General features: G+C 38.2%; 1 protein-coding gene across 2 annotated transcripts in view; it reads left to right on the forward strand.

Moving 5' to 3' along the window:
• The window catches only part of WIF1 (WNT inhibitory factor 1), a 66,189-nt gene that overhangs the window by 907 nt on the left and 45,978 nt on the right, over positions 1-19,304 (forward strand). For both annotated transcript variants that reach the window (XM_057316521.1, XM_026500100.4), the window contains exon 2: positions 76-215. In XM_057316521.1, coding sequence (XP_057172504.1) covers positions 76-215 — 140 coding nt within the window. The remainder of the gene's footprint in view (positions 1-75; positions 216-19,304) is intronic.

Here is a 19,304-nt window from a genome sequence, read left to right on the forward strand (position 1 = left end):
TTTTGCTTGTGTTTTCTGGGTTCGGATTCTTTAAAGTCTGCCTAGTTTGATGGTTTTATTTTTGTTTTAAACCAGGATTTGAAGAAGATATCTTGATTGTTTCCGAGGGGAAAATGGCCCCCTTTACACATGATTTCAGAAAAGCACAACAGAGAATGCCAGCTATTCCTGTCAATATCCATTCCATGAATTTTACCTGGCAAGCTGTGGGGCAGGTAAGTACTGATAACCAGAAAGGGTGGAGAAAATTACCCTTTAATATTTCCACTGCTTGATGGCAGGTAGAAACAATACTGTGTAGTGTGTAGGCTGGTACATTTTTACAACTTTTAAGAGTGATTTCTCATGTGATCTCCTAAGCAAATAAAGAATTAACTCCCGTGTTTTTAAACGTGTCACATAAATTAAAGATTGCCAAAAGAAAAAGATAAGCAGTGTGCCTAAGCTTGCTAGTTTGTTTGTTTTTTTTTAAGATTTTATTTATTTATTTGACAGAGATAGAGACAGCCAGCGAGAGAGGGAACACAAGCAGGGGGAGTGGGAGAGGAAGAAGCAGGCTCATAGCTGAGGAGCCTGATGTGGGGCTCGATCCCACAACACTGGGATCACGCCCTGAGCCGAAGGCAGACGCTTAACTGCTGTGCCACCCAGGCACCCCTAAACTTGCTAGTTTGATATGACTCCGTTGCCTTCAGACTGCTAGAGACAAATACCAATATCACTTTTTTCTGTCATCGACATTAAAATTTAATATAATATGTATTCCAGAATAAAATATGTAAAACATATTTTACCATAAACATAAAACAATAAAATATGTAATATTTTACATATTCAAAACAATAAAATATGTAATAATATCTATGCCAGAATAAAATATGTAAAACATATTTTACAATAAACATAAAACAATAAAATATGTAAAATATAAAACCCATACTATCTAAAAGACTCTTTGCCATAGTATATACCAATCCCTTTTGACATTATTTATACTTTACAACAAATTTTAAACTCTTTAAATATTTTTGACATGGTATATTTGAAAAAATTTTTGAATGTTATTCACTGGAACACTGTAAATGCTACACATTTCTGGTTGAAGTTCACAGCTCCCAAAAGTGTCATGTAAGAACATTTGTAAAATATTGCAGGCTATTGATTTTTTAAGTACTGTTTAAAATACTTTCATATGGAAAAAGAAAACTGCAATATACTTTTATGAAGTATTCCTTTTATTTCTTAGCACATTACCATCCTTTGTATGTTACCTTTTGTACAGTTCCAGTAATACATAAATGACCTCTAATTTTGGAAAGAAAGGGAGAATAAATATTATGTGAGTTTAATTTCTTTTGTGCAGTTGGAGAGTTTAGAGGACAAATAGTAAGTAATAAATTCTTTTGCTCATTAGACAGTAAAATGTGTCCACTATGAAAATCATTGTAATTATAATTAAAATCACATTTTCAGGTCTTTTTTATTCTAAATTTACTTATATGGTTATTTTCATGAAAAATGTGATCCAGAAAATGCTTTATAAAAAGTAATTATTGTGAATTAAGAAGCCACTTTGGGTCCCTCTAATTATCTGTTATATTTGGGTGTGACCATGACCAATTTAATCGTCTTTTTTCCCTCAGGTCTGTTCCTTCTTTTTTTTTCCCTCAGGTCTGTTCCTTCTTTTTTTTTTTTTTTTCTAAAACAAACCAAATCTAGACCCAATCAACACTTCCATTGTTGTAAAAAAAGAAATATATTTTTGGATCCACCAGGGTTCATAACAGGAAAGTCATCTATTTTAACACCCCCATTTGGTAGATAAGTTCACTGAGGCTCCTATTGCTCTAAAGGAGGGTACTCCTTTTCTTCCTATAATTCCCTCTCCATACTTTATGGACAATTCGTTTTGGAATAGTACAAAATCAGTAGTAAAGCAGTGAATGGCCTTTTACCATCTCCTTTCTTTTCACCTGAATCTGTGTTTGACCACTTGGCAGATGAGATCAATATTAATTTTGTAATTTTTAAAAGGATATTTTCTTTACCTATACTTTTATGAATTTATAAGAACCATGAGACGATACAGCTTAACTTACACCCCTTCCTGGCTGAAAGGGTTTGGTAACTATAAGAGAGGCAGAAAATGTCCACGGTTCTTATTTATTTATTTTTCATATGCATTTGTCTTCTGGAGAACAGACTTTGAAGCAAACGCTTAAATGCCATGTCATCTCCCCTGTCGCTTTACAGCATAGTGCATGTTTGCAAGCACTGACATATTGTTGAGTACAAAATGAATCTTGAATCAATCTCAGGAATGTCCCTTGTAAAGGAGTAGAGAACATATTGGCACTGGCGTGGAGATGAAGCTTCTAGCATCTTTTTCTCTCTTGTTTAGGTGTTGATCACCCTTGTGGATTATCTCATTACGCAGGACAATGTTAGCACCTCAGTTAAGTTATCTTGCTCTTTGTGCTCAGTCTGCTCTGGATAGGTTACCACAGGTAACAACATGAACTCTGGTGTCTGTTTTAATTAGCTGGGAGGGTAAGTGAGGACGGTAGGATCTACATGATGCCAAACAGCGGGACAGTTAAAAATATTATTTAAATTTTACTCACTGTACTCAATAAAGTTATGTGACTCCAGCAACATAATTTTTGAAATGCATGGAAATTTTGAAGATGAGAAAAATAATCACTTCAATACCAATTAAGTATTTTGAAAGGCATCTCTGGCTAAAGCCAAACCACATCAAAACATCTACATGGAAAATGAAAAGTTCATTCCATTATCTAGTTATTTCATCCAAATAATATCAAACATTTAGGATTTCAACACAAGCAAAAACACACAGCTGATTAACGAAATTTTGAGCTTCATATTAAAGCGTTTTGGCAACATGTGGAGAAAGTTAAACTAACTTTAGGATTGAACATCTAGAAGCAGTAGGTGTTATCTCCTTCCAATAAATTATTAGTCTATTAATCCAAAGTATTCTTGGGGCCATTTGAAATAACTTTTATGTTCTACTTCAAACAAATGCAAATAAAAATTACAGTGAGATTCATTTCCCCACATCAAGTTGGTCAGGTTTTTAAGAGTGTTTTGAGTATGTAGAGAATGGTGTCTGCTTGTATGTGGCTGATGCCCCTGTTAGCCTTTTGCAAAGCTATTTGATTCTGATAGCAAAAAGCTTGATAGACATCCTTTGGGAAATTTTACTTCCAGACATTCATCCTAAAGAAATAATTATGGATATTAATAAAATGTTGGGTGCAAGACTGTTCCTCATTGTGCTATTTATAAATGTAAAAATGGGTAGGATTTAGAGGTCTAGTGATAGTGACAGGAAAATGCAATGATTCATTAATAAGAGTATTCTAGACATCAAAAGAAAAAAAGAATATTCTAGACATCAATCAATGCCATAGAAAGATATTCATGACGGATTAGGTCAACAGCCTATCACAGTATATTCTGTTTGATTCCATTACAAAATATGTAGGCAGACATAGGAATAAGCATCTGATGTATCAGAGGTTTTTAACTGATATGGAGCTAGGAAGGGTTATGAACACATTTATGTACCTTACATGTTGGTAAATATTACAGTCGATACACTGTACCTTCAGCCTGTAACCTCTGATTCTCCAAGGTGTCAACATTGGTTATATCTGTGTATGTTTCGTTTTTGTTTTTCCACAATGAGTGTGTATTGATTTGTAATTTCAAAAACTATTTTACATTAAATGGGTACAAAAGGCTATACTTTAGAGTTTAAACTTGCATTATGTTCCACATTATAGTTTACTTATATTTATTATCCAATATCATTTTTACACAATACATCACTCAACAAAATGGTAAAACAAATGGTTTTCATGGCTGATCATAACTATGGAGCCCAAATAATTGACTAATGCTGATCTGATTCTCAACAGTTTTTTTTCAAGATCCCTAAAGATCTGCCTAGGAAGTCTTTCTTATCTGAAACCAGATGACCTGACCTCTTTTGCTGAAATCCTCATTTTCCATAGAAAACCCTGTCTCTGCTTTATCTCCCATTTAAAATACTTGCCTTCTGACATGCTCTTTCTCAAGGCCTTTAGATCAGAGAAGAATTTCTATTAAAGAGGTTTAGGCTTAAAGGATTTTTAGTAATTAAGGGAAAATACCCTTTATTGCTGTATATAACTTTTAATAGTTGATATTTTTCAATGAGGCATTCCTTATTCTAATTTTTCTCTAAATTTGGGACAGGTAGGGGCCATGAGTGACCATTTGGTATTCTAAATGATGCACTAATTAAACATATTATTTGGAAAATAAACCTTTCTAAAACTAATGGCTTTCAAATAAAGCTTTAATGAGAAGTTTTGTTAGACAAATCTAAATTCTAGTATTAGGACACCATTGCTGATTTCCATATGAACCAATTTGGTTCAAGGCCAAAATTTTTTGTTTCTACAGATCATATAAATAGATTTTTATTTATAAAGATCATATAGACTTAATTTTAGTAACTGTAATATATTCTGTCACCCTCATATAGATGCTAAGGTCCTATGAATCTAGTACCCAGTTAATTGGGCATCTCTTTTTACGTTGGCTTTTTTTTTTTTATTAAAGCAATGGTGATGGATTTATGCTGAGCCATTTGTACTAGTTTTCCAACCTCCTTGTGACCAAATGCCTGTATTTCTGAGATGGTTGGCAAGGGTTGGGGTAAAATTGGTGTGTATGGACCAGAAATTCTCTGGGTGAAGATAACCAGTCAGTATTAACTTCCAACCCACCACATGGATTACCAAGCAAGCTCTAACCATCTGTAACGACAGGTCCAGATCTGAAATTAAACCTGTTACCGTGTATAGTGGTCACAATTCTTATAACCACTAGAAGTCAGTGATAGAGCCTCATTTTTCTCAACTGCAAGATGTTTAAAAACAAAACTGAAAAGCATCATTGTGGATACAGGAAAGGAAGAGGAGAATTTTGTCTGCTGCCCTGTGTGGTCCCATGTACATCTTAGAAGAATTGATTATTGAGTTAAACGGCAGAAATGTGCTCTTTTGTGTTATGTATCACCATAGAAAACAGAAAACACTACATGTGCTGAAGATTCAGGGTAAAGAGAACAATATTTATCAATATGTAAGGAACATAAATGTATTCATAAGCCTTCCGAGCTCCCTACCAACTAAAAAAAACTTCTTGAATTATTTCAAACTGCCAAAAAGAAGAACAATACTAACACAAAACCAAGTGTAAGGAAAGCTCCAGAACTTTACCTGGATAGTCGTGTCTTTGTGAGTGATTCTAGTCAGTAGAACCCAAATTTAGCTTTAAAACGAGGAAGGTACTGTTGGCAAAAAGAAAAGTAAAAAACAGATCATTTTCCTGAAAACTGACTCATATTTTTGTGAATTTTTTTAAAAAGTGGAATCATTCTACTGACATGTTTCTGTAATATGAACTAGATAATCCAATTCTGTCACGTAAATACCCCTAAAGCTCCAGATAGCTTGTTTTTGCAATATGGTGTTTGGTATGATGTCACACTGGTCCCACTAAACCTGGCTGCAATTTGCAGTCTCAAATTTCCCATTGGACTGCTGAGAAAAGGAGAGCTGTATGAAAATGTTTCTTTCCTTCTTTTCTCCCCTCGACAAAAATGAAAGAAAGGCAAGAGAGAAGTGAATTTTCATTCAAGTACTTCCTCTCCCTGCTCAAAGGAACTGCCAAGTACCCTTAACCATCTTCTAATTCCATAAGTTATGGTAACACTGATTATTATTATTTAAGTCCCTTAATGTGTACTGTTCGCATTTTTTCCTAATGGAGTTATGATCGTTTTGGTAGTTACAGCCCAAGTGGTTGCGTACTTTCATACTCCTGGGGTTTGCCATCATACCTTTGCTGTGGTTTAATGTCACCAAATGGAGGAAATGCCTCAGTTTTTGACCCCTGGTCCCTGGTTTCAAAGTGGGAATGTGAGTATGTTTACATATTGTGGGCATGATTTTTTTTTTAAGAAGGTACTCATATCAAAAACACAGCTTTAAACTTTGAATGTTTAGATTCTGCTATGCTGTGGTATTTTGCATGGTGGTGTTGTGGACATGCCACTAGGGATCAAAGAGTAATTCTGCAGAGAGCCCATTTCATTTAGCAAAGCAGGCATGTGCCAGCCATCTGTTGTATCTGCTGATAGAAAACAGCAGTAAGCTTCTCAAACTTTTGCCAGAAAAAAAAAAAAGCCTTTATTGCTTAGAGGAGATGAGTTACAAGGTACCTTGTAAGCCACATCTGGTTCTATAGCGATTGACATGGCACAAATGTAAACTCTGCTACGTCATCTGTACACGGTGGTACAAAGGCGCGTAAACAGACCCTTCACCGCTACCCTCTGTGTTTATTCCTGACTTTAAAACACTTGCAGAAATAAAAATCTTTTGAATTGTTGTGGGGAAGTGGAAAGGAATGATAGTTGATAAAGCATTTTGTTTTGGATTAAACTCGTTTCACTTCAATGTCCCTGATGTGTTGTGAGAGGAGAAGTTTGGGGATTAAGAGTTTAGTGAAAATGTTCTTCATCCTGTAGCTGGATCTCTGGAGGAGGCTTTGTCAGGTCAGGACTACCTTTGCTGCGATAACTGAGCCAACTTGCCCCGTTTGCCAGCCTGGGAGTACCTCGGTTACATTGCTGTGAGCCCTTCCTGGATGGGGAGTCATTCTCCTCTATGGTGTTTCTCTGCCTCAAGCACGCAGTCAATCAACAAACATAGACACTGAGTCATAGAGCACACCAAGAGCTCCCTGCCCTCAGGAAGCTAATCGTCTAGGAAGCAAATATTCCTGATACTCATCCGAATGAGGTTAGAAAGTATAGGACTTATTGAGAGAACAAAGAAAGTCTCTCTTTTCCCTGCCTGGAGGAAGGAGAAGCAGGAGCTCTTCACTGAGCAGGTGATATCTGAATTAATTCCTGAAGGATGAGGAAGCATTCATCAGACCAGTAAGGGAGGAAAAATACCTTCCAAGTGGAGAGCTCAGTATATTCAAGTGCATGGAGGTCTTAAACGGGAAGACATGTTCTAGGTGATCATGAGGGGCTTCGTATCCCATCTGAGAGGTCATGGAAATTCAGTGAAGGGAACGTCAAGGTGAAATAATGGAGAAGGATTCTGGGGGAGGAGAAGAAGGTAGAAACAGTTCAGGAAGATGTCTCTCTTCTCCGCTGTGAAAACAATAGACTCAGTATTTTGCAGGTTTGTCCCAGGGATATACTAAGTAAATCTTTGGTTTATGTTTCGGGTGGACAGTGACTTTTTTACAATCATCAATCAGCTTTTCTTTCTTATTAAACTTTTGTAAAACTTTGTGATAGTTAGTCTCAGTTCCAAGTTAAATTATTTTTGGCAATTAGGGTATGGAACTATAAAAAAAATCACATTTTGTGACTGCATAGAACTTTTTAAAAAATCAATTTATTTTCTAATGGATCTAGAACTTTGAATTCAATGTAAAAAGAAGCTTAAATAAGGAAAATAATATGTTGATTTGTTAAAGAATTGATTTATCATCTATTTTCCACTCCCATACCTAATTTTTAAGTATCAAGAAAAGTACAATAAAGGTATAGAAATTACACTTGGCAGGTGATGCTTCCGTTTAAATGATGAGAAGTGGACACTGGACATAGATTTACTTAAAATAAGCCTGCTTCTTCAAGTATTTGACTTTCTTTTAAAACTTACTAGTTAAAACTTTAATGTCAGGGGCTCTCAGGTGGCTCAGTCAGTTAGGCGCCCAACTCTTGATTTCATCTCAGCTCATGATCTCAGGATTGTGGAATCAATCCCTGTGTGGGGCTCCATGCTCAATAGGGAGTCTGCTTGAGATCCTCTCTCTCCGCCCCTACTCTCCCCTCCAGCAAGACCACACTTGTGCGCACGCGTGTGTACACACACACACACACTTTCTCTCTCTCAAATAAACACAAATCCTTTAAAAAAAACTTCTGAAGTCATAGCACAATTTTTTCTCAGATAGACATGTGGATTTTGTCTTCTTTTGAATTTTATAGACGAGTGTGATTAAAGAATCTTGAAAATTGTCAGGCATCCTTTGAAATACATTTACCTGAATCAGTCTCATAGAGCAGCTACGTCTTGTGCGGGCCTGAGATGGGACAGATTCAGGATTGACTTCTTAGCTGACAATATGAGGAAGGGCACGAACACAGTTCTCGCTTCGAGGCTCTTGGCCAGAGCACTGATCACGCTCTGGGGAGGCAAAACATGATTAAGGACCAATTCTCTGCCCTTGAAAAAATGAGAAGCTAACTGGAGAAACAGATGTATACAAACAGATCATCCTAATAATTGCTCAGAAGTGGTACTGTAGCCGCACTAGGACAGTCCCAGGTTATAATGAGCAAAGAGGAGAAGTAACTCCAGAGCTGAGTCTGACTATTGAGTTAGCCAACCAAAAACGTGGAAGAGGGGATGGTTTTTAGGGAAAGGAAACAGCATAAGGCGAGTTGTAGAGACCAGAAAGACATTATCTAGGAACTAGTACTTTGGTGTGGCTGGCGTATATGTGCAAGTAGGAAGTAAAGAGGTGGGGAGGGGCTAAGTCCTAGAGGACTTTGTCCAGCATGGTGATGCATCTGGGATTTACTCTACAGACAGTGTGGAGTCAGTCCATGAAAAAGTATAAAGCAGAGGACAGTAGCATTAGAGTTACATATTTAGATCCTTGTGTCAGGGGATGGAAGATAGCTTTGAGGGGGCTTGGCTCTAAGGAGAGAAATCAAGGATAATAGGATATCAGGGATGAAGAGAATGGAAAAATGGATTGGGGAAACATTTAGGAGATAAAAATCCAAAAATCTTGGTGCTAGGAATAAAGAGCATCTCATTGCCTCCACCGCCTGCTTCGTTAACTTGGCAGTAGCCCTGTTAGCCTTTGCCCTGAGTCCCAAGTTCATCCTTCCTGCCCCAGAGACTTTGCACGTGAAATTTTCTGTGCCTAGCATTCACTCCTGCTAGATTTCTATGTGACCTGCTCGCTCATTTCCCCCATTTGTAATCAAATGTCACGTCCTCTAACAGATTCTCCCTGCCTCTCCTCTGTAAAACAACCACCACTACCCTCATCACTCTTGAGTCTGCTTCTCTGCTGTATATTTTTATGGCCCTAAGAATATTGATTATACCTGATTATATTTGATTTTAATTGTTCAACCCTCCCATTCATTGTAAGCTCATGAGAACAAGGACTTTGTCTCGTTTACCATGTAACTACTCCAGGTCCTAGAACAGTTCCTGACACACAATAAGCAGTTGATAACTATTTGCTGAATGAATTAATACATAAGGTAGATCTGATTATTATTCCCACTCAACAGATAAGGTGACTGAGGCAGAGAGGAGCAAGAGAAACATAGGTGTAAGTGGCAGAGCTGGAATTCAAACCTAGACAGCTGGGATTCAGGGCCCTTGGTCTGATAAGTGTTAAATAGAGGTATGAACACAGAGTGGGAACACAGAGGAGGCAACAGCTAACTTTGGCGAGGAAGGAGGGGAAGGCTTTGCCAGAGAAGATACAACAATTGACCTGGGACTTGAAGCTGTTGAATCAGCTGAGATAGGAGTCAGGTGTGTAGGGAGGCCAGCTCTCACAGGCAGAGGCAAAGGAGCTGTGAAAGTACATTCTGGAAGAGGCTAGTGGTGCCCTAGACCGGGGCTGGATGTATGCAATGGAAAATATTGGGAGCCAGGGCTGGGCGGTGATACGTGTATGTGTGTGAGGAGATGAGGCTGGATGTTTGGGAAGGGCCACAGGGGGAAACAATAGAACCCATGGAAAGTTCACTTAACCCAATTCTTTTATCTATACGGAAAGCGATTTGGATTACCTCTAAATGCCTTCCAAATTCTAAAATATGATTTTCTGTCTTAAGTAAAATATCTTCAATCATTTAACATTAACAGTAATACCTTAATTCAAATTGCAATGACTGTCTCTGTTTTTTTAAGTCAGGGCAGAAGGATTCTTCCTCCATAATTGTCTTATTTGTTGTCAAATTTAAAAAGGTTCATCTCAGAATACTCGTTTATTTATTGTATATTGATGATAATAGTCAATACTTGTGTAACACATACTCTTGGCCAGTCACTTTGCCAGATAATCTCTCATCAGATCTTCACAGAAGGCCTGAGGTAGGCACTAGTATTGTCCCCAATTTATAAATGAGGAAACTAGGGCACAAGGAAATCAAATTATTTGCCTAAGACTATGCGGTATATATGTTTATATACTTCAGAGATATTCCTGTGGTAACTTCTGGCATGTTTTCTCATTCAAAAAACAACAATTCAAAGAACACTTATCAAAGCTTACTATGTGTTAGGTTCTGAAAATACAAATTTTAATTGGTCTAACTGCCTTCTAAGAAGTCACCAGCTGGCGGTGAAGACTGTGGCATATGAGGCAGTAATTGTGTTGACTTCTCAGGGCCCACATGGGCGGTTGGATGAGATTTTTTTGTTGCATGAGGTAACCAGACCAAAGTGGCAAGTTCAACCTGCCTGAGCCGAAGTCCGGCTCACTTCACTTGTCAAGTCTGATAGAGTGACACAGAGCTACCTCTGTCCAGAGGGGACATTTCTACCTAATTTGCACGGAGCCTTCCTATGGGCTAGGTGGCGCTCATTAGATGCCCTAAGAGAAGTGCTATGGAGCATAAAGCCAGAGGGTTTTATCATTGATCAGGTAAATTTACAATTACTTATATTCTGAAAAAGGTATCACAGAAGAGGTAACATCTAACCTAGGTCATGAAAAATGTTCAGTAGGCAGAGAGTAGCCAAGGCAGGTGGAGCTGGACTAGGCATTCTATGTATACTTAATAAACCTTAGGAAAGTACACAAGATCACAGATCATTGGTGTCATTGGAGAAGGACTAGCAGCCCCAAAAAGATTGGGAAGATTATGATTTCTGTATGCCATAGTTGACTTGTCTTACAGAAAATAGGGAGCATGATAACGTAGATGGTAATGTCATGTCTGCATGAAAGGGAACTTTGGTGGCAGAGGAAGGGTAGATGCTGGGGTGCCTGGCTGAGGACTAGGAATGAATTAGGAAGTTATTTAAGACATTACCAAGTGACAAGAGTGTGAGAGAAGGTGGGCAGTGGGGAGAGGGAGGAAGGAGCAGATTTCAGAGATATCTGTCAGTGTAATTGACACGTGGGTGTTATGGAAATGAGGGACCAGAGGATGACTCCCAAGATGGATGGACAAATGATTGGATAGTTATGCCTTAACTGAGAAATTAATTACAGGAGCAAGAGCAGAAGAGCTTGAGGTACAAAAGCAGTGGGGTCCATTTGGAAATTCTTGAACACAAATTTTCTGCTGAATGTTCAGATGACAGAGTCTGGTATGAATTTGGAAACTTGAGTCTAGAGCAAAGTTTTGAGATGTAGAATAGAAAGACTGATTTTGGAGATTTGGGGTTTTTCTTTAGTACCTCCCTCTCTTCCTTCCTTGTTTTGACCTCAACTCAATAAATATTTGAGGACCTACCTAATGCCAAAGCTTGTGCTGAGTGCTAATATATATATATATATATATATATATATATATATATATATATATATATGTAATATAATATATTATATGAGGATTTCAATATATATTTTGAATTATATGAAGATTACTATATATATAGTATTTGTACATAAAATATAATATATATAACATATAAAAATATATATAATATATAAAATATGTAAAATATATAATATATAGTATATATATACTATATATATAGTATAGTATATATATATACTATACTATATATATACTATATATATAGTATAGTATATATATATACTATACTATATATATACTATATATAATATATTATAATATATATAATATATATTACATATATATGTATATATGGCATACGAAGATTGCCCTCAAGGAGATCAAGCTTGCCCTCAGTCTAGCGTGAAAACAGAGATGAACAAAACAACAACAATACAATATTAAATGTGTTATAATTGCAAAATGAACAAGGTGCATAACTGTGTTGGGAGAGGTATGAATTAATCTACATAGGGTTCCTGGTGTTTTTCAGGGGGTAGCCTGAAACCTGTAAGACTAATACATGCACACTTGGAACAACTTCTCTGCTTAACTTCATGGCTTTTCTGTACTTGAGATAGTCTGGCCTCATGTATTTTGCCTCCTACTTGCCATTAGTATTATTAGTGTTTTGGAAATGAATATGACAAATGTCGCTATAGGACTAGGTGACAGAGAAAGTCATCTCTCCAGAATTAAGCGTCTAGAGCTACTCTTGGGGAAACAGTCTGTGTGGGCTGAAGATAGACCTGAATAAACCTATGCCACAGGGTTTGTTAGTGTGCCTCGTTTACAAGGGCTTTTCAGGATTAGTCATGGACGCACCACCAGGGGCGTGATTCATATCTGAAGTCAAGTCCATGGAGATTATCTCCTACTTAAGGCAATACCCAGACCGATCCCTAATAAACTTGTAAAATTACTCGGATATATGCCTTTTGAGGACTTGGTGAAACTATTTGATTCCTGTCATTTGTAACTTCAATCAATATTCCTGTCTCCAGTTGGAACTTGATCAAGACTTTTAAATTGTAGGGGTGCCTGGGTGGCTCAGTCGTTAAGCGTCTGCCTTTGGCTCAGGGTGTGATCCCAGCATTCTAGGATCGAGCCCCACATTAGGCTTCTCCGCTAGGAGCCTGCTTCTTCCTCTCCCACTCCCCCTGCTTGTGTTCCCTCTCTCGCTGGCTGTCTCTCTCTGTCAAATAAATAAATAAAATCTTAAAAAAAGAAAAGAAAAAAGACTTAAATTGTATTCGTATTGCTGTCACTTACAGCAGTAGCCAGCAGGTGGCAATGTAAAAGTTACTTCTTTGTGGAATTTTCCACCTCAACATTTCTTAAGGTTGTGGGGGTGCTCTCTAACAGACACCAATTTGTGGGGTACTGTGACCTGACATAACTCATTTCAATAGACCATTAACATATTCAGTGAGTTAGAAAATAAACGTCTCAAATTCCATGTCACTGAAAGCATTAAGGGTCCATCATAGATTTGAGAATTTACCCTAAATAACTATAAATGTGAATGATATCATTTTACATATACTTTCTATTTCCTCCTTTTACATAATTGCTCGATTTCAGGCTGGACTCAAGCTTTGAGTACCTCTCCATATTCACCCAGAGTTTTCTTTGCCTTCTCTGGCTGTGTCTTTAGGTGTTAACAGAATAGTAGGGTTAGAAGAGATCCCAGAGCTCCTCCACCCTTTCATGACCAACATTTTCTGGAGCATCCATGAATCGTGGTCTCTCAGCCTCTACTTGAACATGCTCAGTGGCATGGAACTTATTAGGGCAGATGTTACTGAATATTTTTAATTGTGTTAATCAAAGAAAGGTTTCTTCATAATGGGTTACAACCTACCTTCCTGCTCTAACTTGAATATCCCAAGACTCTTAACAGTCTGTGGGCTCCCATTTGGAGAGTCCTGCCTTGCATTTATGCCCTGAAGTTTGCTGCCTTGTCCTCCCCATTGCAGATCTCTGGTTCATTTACTCCTGCTTCTTCCCTAGCGAAGGCCAGCTATTTCTGTGAGTTCTTAGAAGGACTCTGCACATGCCATCCTGGAGGGAGGTGTCTTGACCTCTGCTGCTACAGTGCAGCCCTGGTGAGACCCACCTGTCAGATCTAGATGCAGCCCCTCCACGCTCCCTAAGCTATAAAGACTCCAGGGGCCGCAGAGGGCTGTATTCTCCATGGGCCTCACAGTCTCAGAGCAGCTTGGTGTTCTGTGCCAACAGGGGGAGTCTACCCATTTCCTCAATTTGACATTGAACATTGCCACCTGGCACCTAAAACAGCATGAGTTAACACGCTTGACCCGCACTAGACACCACTATTAATTTCCCGCAGCCCATGTCCCCCCACACCCCCAATTTCTTCACCTCTTTCCCATGAGCAGTTTTGGATTTCTTCAACTTGATTCCTAAATATTTAACAAAAGTATAAAATTATCACAGATAGCATTTACTGGTTCTCTACTCTTTATATGGATATACCCATAGCATAGGGATATGGATGTATATATTGTTTCACTTCTGTGTCACAAAGGACTAGGCCAATCTGTCCAGGCAAGTCAATTTTTAGCGAAGCAGCTTCATTTAGAGAGTCCTACCTTTCAAGGCAAATATCAAATTAACTAAGTTGAAGCTTGACTCCAGACTGGCTGGGTGTCTCTGGTTCCCAAAGTTTGATCGTTAAACGTATCTGATTTCTTGGGTATCTGCAAGCTTGAATTTGGAGAGTTATTATTGCCTGTCCTATGTTGTCTGGGGTTTGAGGGAACATTTACTCATAAAGTGAGGGAGACAGTACAAATTGGTACAGCTCTCTTGAATTAAGGTAGGATCATTCTGCTAATAGCAGTGACACCTTTCTATATTGCACTTAATAGTTTTAAAACATGCTTTCATTTGTTTCATTGAGTTCATTCAGTTTTCCTAATAACTGAGAAGTCAGGCATTGCTGAAACTATATATAAGTAAATAGGAGGAATAACTGTGAAAATCTGCGATGAATGGCCTTTAGCCCAAAGTAAAATAATTCGAACCTGATCTTTAATAGCTGTGCATTCTTCTATAATGCATGAGAAGATTTGCGTTTGTGATTTTATAGAGATACTTTTGCCTTTTGATAAAAATAAATAAGGGCCCATTTGATAAATACTATTTAAACTATAAGGAACCATTTTCAGTGGAAAATATAAGTGGATTACCATTCCATGCCATGGTAAGTACAGAAATAATTCCCCTTCATCTGTTTTCATACTTGGTATTTCAGATATTTGTTGCCATCAATTCCTTGAGAAACTCCGCATAGCCAAGACTTTTTTAGAATGGTATTTACATGATTGTAGAAAGCTGCCCCCTTAATATAAAACCCTTCAAGTTAAGAAAGGTGATTGAATCTGCCCTTTTGAGTGGGACATGGGGCCAGGACTAGGGTGAGTGAGACACTCAGGATGTTTGTGTGAACCTAGGAGTAAGTGTCTCCATAAATTTACACTCTGCTTACCTTGATCACCTCCCCCTAGTCTGGGCCCTGACCACACTGGAGAACGTGATGTGTGATGGTTAATGTTATGTGTCCACTTGACTGGGCCACCAGGTGCCCAGACATTTGGTCAGACATTATTCTGGATACATCTATGAGGGTGTTTTGGATGAGATTAACATTTGAATTAGTCAACTGAAAGCATATGGCGCCCCCCAGTGTGGATGGGCCTCATCTGATTAGGTGAAGGCCTGAATGGAACAAAAAGGCTGACCCTCCCACAAGCAAGAGGGAACTCCTCCTGCCTGACTGCCTGCAACTGAAACAGGCAGTTTCTTCTTGGGTCTTGAGCCTCCCTGCTTTCAGACTGGAACTTATACCACTGCCTCTCCTCAGTCTTGAGCTTGCCAACTGCAGATCTCAGGCTAACATGATCACATGAACCAGTTCCTTATTATCTATTTATCAATCATCTATCTATCTATCTATCTATCCTATTGATTCTTTCTGGAGAGCTCTGACTAATACACTGCTTTTTGTCTTAGCTGCCTAATAGGAGGAGAGTTACTATCAAAGAGAAGCAAACAGCAGCACGGGCCAGATCGTGATCAACTTAAATGCTTGGAGCCTTGGTTTCTTCAAGTGCTAAAAGGAAATCATTAATTTACTTCTTACACTGGCAGCAAAATGCAGTGGCATAATTTGTACAAAGTACTTGACACGTAGTCGACACTAAAAAAGTAGGGTCTTTTCTTCCCTTTGTATTAATGAGCTGTTAGTGCTAAATGGGAGCCATGAGGCCAAAGAAAGGTAGTCTGCCAGATCCCAGGCTAGGGAGTGTGCTGGTGAGGTGCCCAAAGTCCACACTAAGTGATGGTGTCCCAGTCTCTGAACTCAGAGCGTCACACTGAGCTGGCCTCAGGAGACCTGGCTTCTGGCTCGGCTCCCACACCATCTATGTGGGACTTCAGAAAAGGATTTCATTTTCTTTCTCATCTGTAAAATAAGGGGTTCCTTTCAGTTCTAAAATGTGTGATTTATTAGTCATTATCATTTCCGCCTTGTTCTTGGTTCTGTGTTTGAATTCAAATCACAGAAAGAAAACAACTTGGACGGTACCATTAATGGTAACAAAAAATAAAACAAACGTTGAGCAGAATTAACTTTTCAAAATACTTTTTGCCTGAGTAATGCCAATAAAATCTGCCGAAATCTATTTTAGGCAACTTTTATCGGGTTTTCCTATTAGCTTGATTTCAGTTCATTCAATTTGACTAAGAAACTGATTTTAGGAGTCCAGCTCTGAGGCAGGTAGACCAGACAGCTATATTACTCATATTTACCCTTTAAGACGTTTTGACGTTTCTTCCAATAGTAGTTCCTTTCTAGATATTCATAATGTTTATTCCTTGCTTCGCTCTTTACAAAGAACTGAGGAAGCTAATCAGAGATTTTTGTCTCGCTGTTACAAATTGAAGGTTTTACATTGCGAGCTGTCTTTGTAGTAATTATAACTTACAAAACCCGTTACTCACTCAGTTACATAAACTGGACTTCATTAGAGTTTGCAGTACTTAATTTCCTGGGTATAACTATTCCTTTTTATGAATCCTTACAGAGTTTTATTTTAAGTTCATTACTTTTTTCCATCATAAACTAGTACACCCTCTAAAAGTCTTTGGAAAATACAGAAAAAGAGAAGGAAGAGTGGGAGAGGGGATGTTATGTATAGTTAACTCACATAAGAAAACGCTAACATTTTGGTGTTTTTCCACCTAGTGTTTTTCCATTCAAGCAACAACTTGTGCCCTTTTTTGTTTGTTGTTTGCTTAAGGACAGTGGGGCAATTTCCCATGTTATTACATATTCCATAAACATGATTGTTTTTTTACCAGCTACACAATATTCTGTGGATTATTTAAACTTTCTCCTATTTAGATTGTCTCTAGATAATTTTGCATTGTTATAAATAACATGGTGAAGAGCAACCCGATGCATGAAACTTTTTCCATATTTGGAATACTTCCTTAGGACTGAGTTCCACAATTGGAATTTCTGAGTCAAAGCACCTGATCATTGTGCCGCTCTTGGCACATCCATTAATGCTGAATGGCTTGCAATGATTACTCCATACTTCCAACAGAATTATGCAAGGATAGCCTTTTTAGTATTCTTTTGTGGCTTATTTCTAAACCTCTAAATGAAGCTTTCCAAATGGTACTCGGGGCTTTTGATTTGTGCCTGCGTTTTTAAGTTCTGACGAGTTTATCTCAGTAGGAATTTCATACTGTAGGGGGCAGTGAGGGATCAGTCAGTGGCTCTCCTACTTTTCCAGAGAGAGAGAGAGACGTTAAGGTTGGTCAAGGTGAAAAACTACATAGGGATGATTATTAGTTGTGAACACAAAATTCTTCAGATATATATTAATTTCAAATTACAATCATAAATACAAAACTAGTGTGTGACTTCCAAAGATTAAAATAGGTCATTCCTTTTTAACATAGCAAGGAAACACATTTTCTATTGATTTTAAGTGAATATGAATACATCTATGAGGTTTTCTGCATGTTTCGTGTACATATGTAGATATATATTTATCCAGAAATGTTTCGAAATAATAGTGATTGGAACATTCATTTCTGCACATTACTCTTTAAATAAATTTTTTACATATTAAGTAATTTATTCTCCCAACACTCAGTGATGTAATTTTCTCAATTTTCTTTTTTTTTTCAAAGATTTTATTTATTTATTTATTTATTTATTTATTTATTTGACAGCGAGAGAGAGAGAGACAGCCAGCGAGAGAGGGAACACAAGCAGGGGGAGTGGGAGAGGAAGAAGCAGGTTCCCAGCGGAAGAGCCTGATGTGGGGCTCGATCCCAGGACTCTGGGACCACGCCCTGAGCCAATGGCAGATGCTTAACGACTGATCCACCCAGGCGCCCCCATTTTCTCAATTTTCAAAGGGACAGGGTAGAGAAGGATAAGCAAGTAGATCAACTTCAAAGCCTAAAGAGTTATTGTCATCAGTGGCTAGGACATATCACTTTCTAAGAGGAAGAATGGCATGTTTCCTACATTTATCAAAATAAGGGAACTCTGAGCAAATAAATATGCCTTTATAGGTGTTCCATAAAAGAGAAAAGAAATTAAGTTGCTGATCAGAGCTCCCAGAGCTGTAGGTCCAAGTGGAAGAAGGAGAAAGAGTTGATATAGAGGACTCTTTCCAAAAGTACTCAGGCGTCTAAAGAGCTGGTTTCATCTGGACCAGCAGTCTTGATATGAGTAAATATTCCGCTTTTTAGACTTTGAAGTGTCTGTTAGCTCGTCCCAAATTTGCTCTCTATGGAATAAAGTGGTTCAGGGAAGAAAAAAAAAAAAAGCCTGGTAGGTAGACACAAATTGTTACTTATAAACTGCTGGCTTCGCTGCAGAGCATTTCCTGCAGCCACTTCAAAGACAGGAGCCCTCCTGTACTTCTTTGAGCAGTATCTCCTGCAGTGAACACACAGCAGACAAAAGGGAAATGGGCAGGTCTGATGGAGGGAAATCATTCTCACTTTAAGCAATCTCATCAATTGGTTATGAAAATGTATCTCTGCATTTTGAAAACATCAGAAGTTATAAAGGTGAAAGTGTGCATGAATTTGCATGTTTCTGGGAAGATTCCTAGGTCGTAAGAGCGCAGAACTAATATACTGAGACTTTAACATTAAGAGCTTTTTTTTTTTTAAGATTTATTTATTTATTTTAGAGAGAGAGAGAGATGGGAGGAGGGGCAGAGGGACAGGGAGAGAGAATCTCAAGCAGACACCCTCCCCCCGCCCCTTTAGCTCAGACCCGGACATGGGGCTCCGTCTCACGACCCTGAGATCACCACCTGAGCCAAAATCAGAAGTCGGACACTTAACGCGCTGCACCATCTAGGCGCCTTAAGAGCTAAGTCTTTATTGAGCCCTGTTCTCTATCCAGTTATCTATGCAGAATGAACTCTATTCTTCTCCAATGCTCAGGAGAGACTCTATGCTAATCCCTGGAAGGATGTGTGGTGCTGCCTCCACTCAGAATCACAAACTCTTAGAAGGGAAGGGAATCTTAAAGCTTCCTTCAACCTCCTTCATTTTCTGTTTAGCAAAC

This window comes from Ursus arctos, unplaced genomic scaffold (genome assembly GCF_023065955.2).
Source record: "Ursus arctos isolate Adak ecotype North America unplaced genomic scaffold, UrsArc2.0 scaffold_21, whole genome shotgun sequence".
Taxonomy (NCBI): Eukaryota; Metazoa; Chordata; class Mammalia; order Carnivora; family Ursidae; genus Ursus; species Ursus arctos.